This window comes from Lipotes vexillifer, unplaced genomic scaffold, assembly GCF_000442215.2.
Source record: "Lipotes vexillifer unplaced genomic scaffold, Lipotes_vexillifer_v1.1 scaffold514, whole genome shotgun sequence".
Taxonomy (NCBI): Eukaryota; Metazoa; Chordata; class Mammalia; order Artiodactyla; family Lipotidae; genus Lipotes; species Lipotes vexillifer.
The window spans coordinates 1,487,397-1,497,035 of NW_006789975.1; the positions used below are offsets into that span (position 1 = coordinate 1,487,397).

Sequence of the window (9,639 nt, forward strand, 5' to 3'; positions counted from 1 at the left end):
CGTGCCGCGGAGCGGCTGGGCCAGTGAGCCATGGCCGCTGAGCCTGCGCGTCCGGAGGCTGTGCTCCGCAACGGGAGAGGCCACAACAGCGAGAGGCCCGCGTACCGCAAAAAAAAAAAAAAAACTGAATTCCTGATTTCCTACCTGTCCCTGACCTTCTCCTGCCCCCTTCCTCATTTCAGGAAATGGAAACTCCACACTCCCAGCTGCTCAGGCCAGAAAGCCTTCGGGTCATCCTCAACTCCTTTTCCCCCTCACACAACATGTCTAGTCCATCAGCAGAATGCATCTAGAATCTGCCCTCTTCTCACCATCTCCACTGCCACTTCCCTGAGTTAAGGCATCATCATCTCATGCCTAAATTATTGTAACAGCCTCCCAACCTGTCTCCCTGCTTCCACCCTTCACCTTCCAGTCTCTTCTCAACACCCCAACTAGAGTGATCCTGTTAAACGCTGAGTCACAGCACATGATGCCTCTGCTCTAAGCCCTTCAGTGGCTCCCCATCTCATCCAGGGTCAAAGCGCAAGTCCTTCAGGGGCCTGTCACCCTCCGACCTCATTCCCTGAGACCTCTCACTCACTCTGCTTTACCACATTGCTATCTGCTCCTGCCTCGGGCCCTGGGAGTTGCTCTTCTCTCTGCTCGGAGCCCTATTCCCCTGATTTCCATAGGGCTTACTCCCTCAGGCCTTCAGGTTCTGCTCACATGTCACCCTGTTATGCCGGCCCTCCCTGACCACCTCCTCTAAAAGGACAACCCCCACCCCACAGCATGCTTTATCCTCGTCACCCTGCTTTACTATTCTTCTCAGCACTTACCACTCCCTGGCTTGTTACATATTTACTTACTTGTTTATTTTTGTCTCTTCTTATTAGAATGTCAGCTCCTTGAGGGCTTTGATTTCTCACTGCTGTATCTCCAGTGCTCTGAATAGTTTCTGGCACATAATAGGTGCTCAGTAAACATTTGTGAGATAAGTGGAGGGGCAGATGTGCAGCTGGGCAGACCCACAATGAAGTCGGTGTCAGGCTGGAGGGCAGCATGTGTACTGGGAGTGGGTGCTGTGGAGGATGGGCTCTCATGCAGAGATTGGGGGAGAGCAAGCTCACTGCCCCTGGCCCAGCCTCGGTGCCCTGCACAGGTTCAACCGGGCAGCACTCATCAACGCGGGCTTTCTGGAGAGCAGCAACAGCACAGACTACATCGCCATGCACGACGTGGACCTGCTCCCTATCAATGAGGAGCTGGACTATGGCTTCCCAGAGACCGGGCCCTTCCATGTGGCCTCCCCGGAGCTCCACCCGCTCTACCACTACAAGACCTACGTCGGTGGCATCCTGCTGCTTTCCAAGCAGCACTACCAGCTGGTGAGGCCTGGTGCACCTACTCTGCTGAGAGCCAGGGAGCACCCACCTGGATGGGGGCAGTGGCAAGAGGAGCAGCATTTCTAGGGCCCAGCAGATGGAGGGTCCTGCTTGGGGAGCCCAGGAGCAGCCAGAGGCATGAGAGGAGCAGGACCAAACAAGCCAGTTAGGGAGGGTTCTGCCACAGCAACAGAACCCCTGTGCAAACTGGCTTCAGAAGCCCTGGGGTTCATTGCCTCTCAAAATGGAAAAGTCTGGGTGGGGCTGTCTTGCCCAGCCTCTCAGATGATGTCACCCGGACACCATTTCACCTTCCATCTCTCAGCTCTGCCTTCTCTAGACTGGCTTTATTTTCAGACGTTCAGGATGCAAGGTGGTGGTTGTAGCTGCAACCTGCATCCGTCTAGGCCCAAGTCCAGTGGAAAATGGAGCTGCCCGTTTCCAACAGCCCAGACAGGAGACCGCAGCTGCCCCATGCTGCCTCTTGATTGGCCTGGCTTGAGTCACAGGTCTATCCCTGAATCAGTCACTGTGGTAGGGGGTGGGAGTGGGTGGTGGGGTGGGAAGCTGGGGAGGAGGAGGAAAGGGGGGCCTGGGCTGGCCCAGCTTGGGCTAGGGACTCCCAAGTGGTAGGAGACCAAAGAGCACCCTGGGAGGATGGGGCAAGTGACATTGCTTGTCTTTGTGTCAGTGCAACGGGATGTCCAACCGCTTCTGGGGCTGGGGCCGTGAGGACGACGAGTTCTACCGGCGCATCAAAGGAGCCGGGCTCCAGGTAATGCTCCCCCGCCGCCCCACCTCTTCAGCCATCATGGCTGCCCTGAGGTTCCTCTCTGCCCTCAGATGAAGTTCCTGGGGCTGGGAGATGGCACCCCTGGCTCTAATCCCAGCCCTGCCCCCGATTAGCACACCTCTCCTGAAGAATGGGAATGCAGGCCCCTGCCTGTGGGCTATGGCAGGCAGTGGGACCCCAGAGGACTAGTGGTGAGGGCCAGGGCTCCAGGAGAGACAGCCTGATCCAACTTCCTTTGGTCTCTTTAGCTTTTCCGCCCCTCGGGAATCACAACTGGGTACAAGACATTTCGCCACCTGCATGACCCAGCCTGGAGGAAGAGGGACCAGAAGCGCATCGCGGCTCAAAAACAGGTACTGGCTGGTCCCTTGATTGGGGATGGATAGGTGGTATATGGGGAACCACCAGGCTCAAGCATTTCACCAAGTTCTCCTTGGGCCCAAGTGGTCCCATCCTCCCCTGCTTGGCCCAGGTCAGTTGTTGGCATTCTTCTTGGGCACCATGCCCTCCTCTGGTGGCTGCCATGGCCCCTGGGCTCTGTGGGTCAGCCGAGACCTCAGGGTCCACGCAGGCTGTGTGTGTGGCAGGGGAGTGGGGATGGGACTCAGCTGAAGGTGCCAGAATCCTAGGCAGACCTGGGATACAGGAGTCCCCGTCCCTCAAATAGCCTCTTCTCTAGGAGCCAGATTAGTTCAACTGGAAAACCCCTGCTGTCCTGCTGACGAGGATGTGTAGCCATGGGCGAGAGACTTCCCATCTCTGAGCTTCCCTTTTCCCTCTCTTCTGTGGGGACCACAGGACCTCTGATGACAAGGTCGTGGGAGACCAGTGGACAGCTGGCACCCACAAAGCCCTGAGTACATGCTCTCCCCCTTTTCTTCCCAGGAGCAGTTCAGGGTGGACCGGGAGGGAGGCCTGAGCACTGTGAAGTACCGCGTGGATTCCCGTACAGCCCTGTCTGTGGGCGGGGCCCCCTGCACCGTTCTCAACATCATGTTGGACTGTGACAAGGCTGCCACCCCCTGGTGCACATTCAGCTGAGTTGGCTGGACAGCAAAGAAGCCTGTGCCTACAGGCCATGCTGCTACTCAAGCCCAGGACAAAGCCTCAGGCCCTGGGCCCAGCTCCAATAGGACGTGGAGTGGCCTGAAGCAGTGGACAGCAAGCCATGTGTTTGCAGCAGCCCGGCCCCCAGAGGCAGGCTTGAGCCAGGAGAGGACACATGCAGGGTGCCTGGGACACTGCCAGCAATAAACAGTGATGGAGAGAGGCTGGGACATGGTTTCCAACTGAGACTGTCCACTCTGCCTTCCTGCTTGCCCTGCCCTACCCTCCTTTGTGTGCTGACATCTGCAAAATCTTGTTCCTTCTCCTGGACTGCCAGGCCACTCGTGGGTGGCAAGGGCCATCAGGAGGGTTAAAACTGCAGAGACCAGTGTGCAAGCCCCACAGAAAGGGAGCAGCTGAGACCAGCTCTAGCTGGTTGTCACCCTGAAGGAGTGTGGGCCTGGTGTTGCCAGATCTTCTGATTTTTCAAAAGAAAGTAGAATTCTGGATTCTTGAGTGAAATTGGTTAATTTTAAAATGATAGCAACTAATTCAAACTTTTAACAAATATGGTAAGCCAAACCTAATGTGTTTTGAACCACCAGTTTGTCACCTGTGGCTGAGGGGAAGGGGATGGGGCAAAAGATGACGCTTCTCTTAGTTATAAGCTGGCAAGGAGTTGGGGCAGGGCTAGGGAAGACAAGGCCAGGCGAAGCTCAGGTGGGAGAGAACCCCAAGGCACAAGGTCCCTACTCCCTCCCTCAGCACTCCAGGCTTTTGCTGCCCTTATGGACGGTCTGACCACTGCCAGGCTCTGGTGGGCTCCGACTGGAAGGGGTGCTTCATCCTGCCTCACTGAGATGGACAGAAATAGATTGCAGGACTGGACTTAGGGTAGGCAGGCTGCATCTGCAAAGACTCACTGGGTCATGGCTCAGGGAGGGAAGACCATGTTTCTGAGGTGGGAGGAAGATGAGAAGTAGGAGAACCCCTCGAGTATTCCCACAGCACGAGGGGAGATTACCAGTGGTCACCAAATGCCACGGAGAGGTGAGGGAGGGGAGCCAAGGGAGCTGGTGGAACTGGGGAGTCATCTTGGAGGAACCATCTGGAGGTAAGCCCAGGGCCAATGAGAGAGGGAAGTGATGGGCCCTGAAAGGTAATTCACTCCTTCAGGGCATTTGACTGCCAAAGATTTGGGGCAGGAGTCAGAGGAGACTGGGACCAGTTACGGTTAGTTTGTTTAACAATAAATAGGACACGTGAAGTGCAAGAGGAAGGACTGAGGTCCCCGATTTCAGGAGGGTAGAATTCAGCAGCTCTGCTCCAAAAAGACTCCTCCAAGGATGATCTTAGGGCTGCTGTGTGCAGTTGTGTGGGTTGTGCACTGTACAACCTGAGCATAAACCAAGAGGTTTAAGCAAAGATGAGTGGAGGAAGTGAAGAGCTTCAGGTTCCATGTAACTATTCAAACTTATAAGAGAGGGTCCTTGGGATCCTAAATTGACCTCGCCCAGCAGTTCAGTTTTACTCTCTACGGTGAAGGGCGAACAGACCTTGATTACAGTGCAAGGGTATTCAAGGGACTTTCTCAACTTGAGGCCCAGGAGAGGGGAATGGTGTACTTTCTGTATGCTGGTCTCCTGAACAACCCTGACTGTCATCTTGGACTTAGAAAACATGAAGCCTCTTGGAGTTGGTGGGAATACATGTGAAAACGCCTCCAGCTCTGTACTCACCTGGTAGGTATGAAGACCAAAAAGATGGGGGATTCCTTCCTTTCCATCTGCACTGGGACTTGGGATGAGCAGGAGAAAAGCAGGATCAGCCAGCTCAGCCTGGGCTGGGGTGCATTTCTAACCCTACGCTCTCACACTCCCCCACGGCCGCTGCCAACACCTCCATCATCCAAATACCAGAAGGCACCCCAGGCCAGGCCTGGGGCAGCTTGAATCTTCAGCCCCCATCACTCCCCAGCACGGGCCTCCCCCAAACCACTCCAGGAGAGTGGGAGAAGGCTGAGAGGTGGTCAGTAATGGGAAGAAGCAGACAGCTCTTCTGCCTCCTCAGCACCCAGGCTGCTTCTCTGTGGCATGGAACAAATGTCGCTGCCTTGCTGGTCAGCGTGTGGATGCCACGAACCCAGGATATAGGAGCACCTGGCACACGCTCGGCCAATGTGGTTGTAATGATAACAACCAGCACTTGTTGATCATTCACATATACAAAATTTAATACATTGCTTTATTTCATGTAGGCCTTCACCTAAGAGCTAGGCCTTATTTATTGACCTGTTTTTTTAATTTATTTATTATTTTTGGCTGTGTTGGGTCTTTGTTGCTGCCCACGGGCTTTCTCTAGCTGCGGTGAGCGGGGGCTATTCTTCGTTGTGGTGCGCACGCTTCTCATTGAAGTGGCTTCTCGTTGCGGAGCACAGGCTCTAGGCACGTGGGCTCAGTAGTTGTGGCTTGCGGGCTCTAGAGCACAGACAGTAGTTGTGGCGCACAGGCTTAGTTGCTCCACGGCATGTGGGATCTTCCCGGACCATGGCTCGCACCCGTGTCCCCTGAATTGGCAGGCAGATTCTTAACCACTATGCCACCAGGGAAGTCCTATTAACCTGTTTTATAGATGAAGACGGTGAAGCACAGAAAGGTAAGAAACTTGCCCAAGGACACAAAGCTGATAAGTAGTGGAGCTTGGGATTTGGACCCCCAGAATCTGCCTTCTGAGCAGAAGAAAACATAGGAGAAAATCTAGGTGATGTTTGGTTTGGCAGTAAGTTTTTAGATACAATACCAAAAATAAGATCCATGAAAGAAATAATTGATGTTAGATTTTATTAAAACTTAAAACTTCTACTCTGTGAAAGCAACTGTTAAGAGAATGAAAAGACAAGCCACAGACTAGAAAAAAAAACTTTGTAAAACATATATCTGATAAAGGAGTTGTGCCCAAAATATACAAAGAATCTTAAAATTCAATAAGACAACAAAAATCCAAGTGAAAAAATGCGCAAAAGATCTGAACAGACACTTCAACAATGAAGATATACAGATGGCAAATAAGCATATGAAAGATGCTCAACATGATTTGTCACTAGGGAATTGCAAATTAAAACAACAATGACACACCACTACATACCTGCTAGAATGGCTAAAATCTGAAAAACTAACAATACCAAATGCTGGTGAGGATATAGAGCAAAGGGAAGCATTATCATTGGTGAGAATGCAAAATGATACATCCACTTTGGAAGATGGTATGGTAGTTTCATACAAAGCTGAACATAATCATGCCATATGATTCAGCAATCTCCTAGGTATTTACCCAATTGATTTGAAAATTTGTCCTCACAAAAACCTGTATGTGAATGTTTATAGCAGATTTATTCGTAATCACTAAGTACAAGAAGTGACCAAGATTACCTTCAATAGGTGAATGGATAAACAAACTAGTGGTACATTTATACAATGGAACATTATTCAGCACTAAGAAGAAATGAGCTACCAAGTCATAAAAAGACATGGAAGAACCTTAAATACATGTTGCTGAGTGAAAGAAGCCAGTCTAAAAAAGCTATATAGGGAATTCCCTGGTGGTCCACTGGTTAGGACCCCGCTCTCACTGCCAAGGGCCCGGGTTCGATCCCTGGTCAGGGAACTTAAATCCCATAAGATATGTGACATGGCCACGAAAATTTAAAACAAACTTTAAAAACTGTATAGTATATGATTCCACGTATAGGGCATTCTGGAAAAGGCAAAACTATAGAGATAGTAAAACTATAGAGACAGTGGTTGCCAAAGGTTTGGGGAGAGGGAAGGAATGTTGAATAGATAAAGCACAAGAGATATTTAGGGTGGTGAAATTACTCTGTGTGTAATGGTGCACACAGGGTAGTTGATGTGCATGACATTATGCATTTGTTAAAACCCACCAAACTTAGCATTTTAGAGTTTACATTAAGCTTAATTATACAGAGACATACCTGTATACACAGGTATCACACACACATATATTTCCTTGTTCTGTCAGCTGAGAGGACCTAGCAGCAATGACACTCCAGGGAAATGAGCACAACTAGTGCCCAGATCTTGGTTTCAAATACCATCCTCCAATGAAAGGAACCATGGCTCCTTAGACAAATGGTTGAGTCAAGGACTGGGGTGGAAAATATACAAGATGAGTCTGGAGCATCTTTTAGTTCCAGAAAGTAAGGAAATGTTTTTTAAAAGTTGATGGGGGGCACTTCCCTAGTGGCGCAGTTGTTGAGAGTCCGCCTACCAATGCAGGGGACATGGGTTCGTGCCCCGGTCTGGGAGGATCCCGCATGCCGCGGAGCGGCTGGGCCTGTGAGCCATGGCTGCTGAGCCTGCACGTCCGGAGCCTGTGCTCCGCAACGGGACAGGCCGCAACAGTGAGAGGCCCGCGTACCGCGAAAAAGAAAAAAAAAAAAAAAACGTTGATGGGGGTATTGTCAAAGGAACACAGGAGCCAAATTAAAGAGCTCTCAATGGCCAAAACTGGAACAATTTGAGAAAAAAAAAAAAGAAAAAAGAAAGTAATATTGGGTTATAACCCAATGCATAAAATAAAAATACATGAATCCATACTGATAAATATCAATAAATAAGTGGGGGAGAAGAGACAAATGTCTTATGCAGAATTATTCCAGATAATTTATGATACTCTGCCCTCAAGGAAGGGGAGCATAACTCCCCACTCCTTACCTGTCAACTGCGTATAGTGACTTCCTTCCAAAGAGGACAGTGTGGAAAGGGGGTGAGGTGGGGAGAGTAACTGTACAATGGAAAAACGTGACAAACACTACCCCAGCCAGGTGATCAAGGACAACATCGACAGTGATAAATCATCTTGATAGTATGTACCCTTGATATGTTGTGATGAAAATGATACTTTATGTCTGTGGTCTTCTTCCCCCAAATCCATAACCCCAGTCTAATCATATGAAAAACAGCAGCCAAATTTCTATAGAGGGCATCTTACAAAACATCTGACCAGTGCTTCTCAAAACTGTTGAGGTCATCACATACAAGGGAAGTCAGAGAAACTGTCACAGCCAAGGGGAGCCTTAGAGACATGGCAATAAATATAGTACGGTATCTTCAATGAGATCTGGGAGCAGAAAAAGGACATTAGCTAAAAACAAAGGAAATCTGAATAAAATATAGTTTTAGTTAAAAAGACTGTGTTAGTATTGGTTCATTAATTGCAGTAAATGAACTTTACTAATTGAAGTTGTTGATAATAGGTGCAGGTAGATGGGCACTCTGATTAATATCTTTGCAATTTTTCTGTAAATCTAAAAATGTTCTTAAAAACAATTTTTAAAAAAATATTTATTTATTTATTTGGCTGCACCGGGTCTTAGTTGCAGCACATGGGATCTTCATTGCTGCATGAAATACCTTCCTTGCAGCATGCGGGATCTTTAGTTGCAGCATGCGGGATCTTCCTTGCAGCATGCGGGATCTTTAGTTGCAGCATGTGGGATCTTCCTTGCAGCATGCGGGATCTTTAGTTGCAGCATGCAGGATCTTTTTTAGTTGCAGCATGCGGGCTCTTAGTTGCTGCATGCGGGATCTAGTTCCCTGACCAGGGATCAAACCCAGTCCCCCTGCATTGGAAGCATGGAGTCTTAACCACTGGACCACCAGGGAAGTCCCCCAAATAGTCTATTCTTTTAAAAGGGGGAAACAAAACTGTATGGTGGGAACCAAGAGGAGGCAGCTTTTGAAAAGTCTAAGTAGCCCTGTTTCATGGAGGTTGGGGTAGGGGTGGTCTCAAAGGCACACGCTTTCCTCCCACTGGTTTCCTCTATGTGTCTGCCCAGCCCCCAGCCCCAGGCCAGGTTTTACTGTGGCTCTAGAGTTCAAGCAGAGAGACTTTAGTGCAGGGGGTGTTTGGCAGTGTCTGAAGACCTCTTTTGTCATCACAACTGAGGTTACAACTGGAATCTAGTTGGTAAGAGGCCAGCAATGTTGTCATAGGACAACTCCCCACAACAAATAATTATCCAACCTTAAGTTCAATAATGCCACTGTTGAAAACCCTGGGTTGAGGAAAGGGCTTCTTAGGATGCTGGGATGCAGGCAAGGCAGTGGAGGGATGAGTGTGAGGAGGTCTTTACTTAGCAGGTGCCTGGGGATGCTGGGCTCCCTCAGTGCAGGAACTTCTGAATCAGAGAGGTCCTCCCTGGGTTGAGGGTGGAAGGGAAGGTGGCTAAGTCAAGAACTATCTAATTGGATTACTCATGTGGGTGAATGTTTAGTTCCAGAATTTCAGGACCAAGCACAGGAGGCTTCTAGAAAGAAGCTGCAGAAGGAGAGCCCAGAAGCTTCAGACAAGATACAAAGCAAGGAGTACTGGGGGCCAGCAGGAAAGGCTAACCTTGAGGCCACTGAAGGT

The 9,639-nt window shown here is 49.8% G+C and overlaps 1 protein-coding gene across 1 annotated transcript in view; it reads left to right on the plus strand.

Annotated features, from left to right (window-relative positions):
* B4GALT7 (beta-1,4-galactosyltransferase 7) overlaps positions 1 to 3,201 on the plus strand; it is a 7,355-nt gene extending 4,154 nt beyond the window's left edge. Inside the window, exons 3-6 of the mRNA XM_007463111.1 lie at positions 1,127 to 1,370; positions 2,059 to 2,142; positions 2,409 to 2,513; positions 3,046 to 3,201. Coding sequence (XP_007463173.1) covers positions 1,127 to 1,370; positions 2,059 to 2,142; positions 2,409 to 2,513; positions 3,046 to 3,201 — 589 coding nt within the window. The remainder of the gene's footprint in view (positions 1 to 1,126; positions 1,371 to 2,058; positions 2,143 to 2,408; positions 2,514 to 3,045) is intronic.
* Positions 3,202 to 9,639: the final 6,438 nt, after the last annotated feature.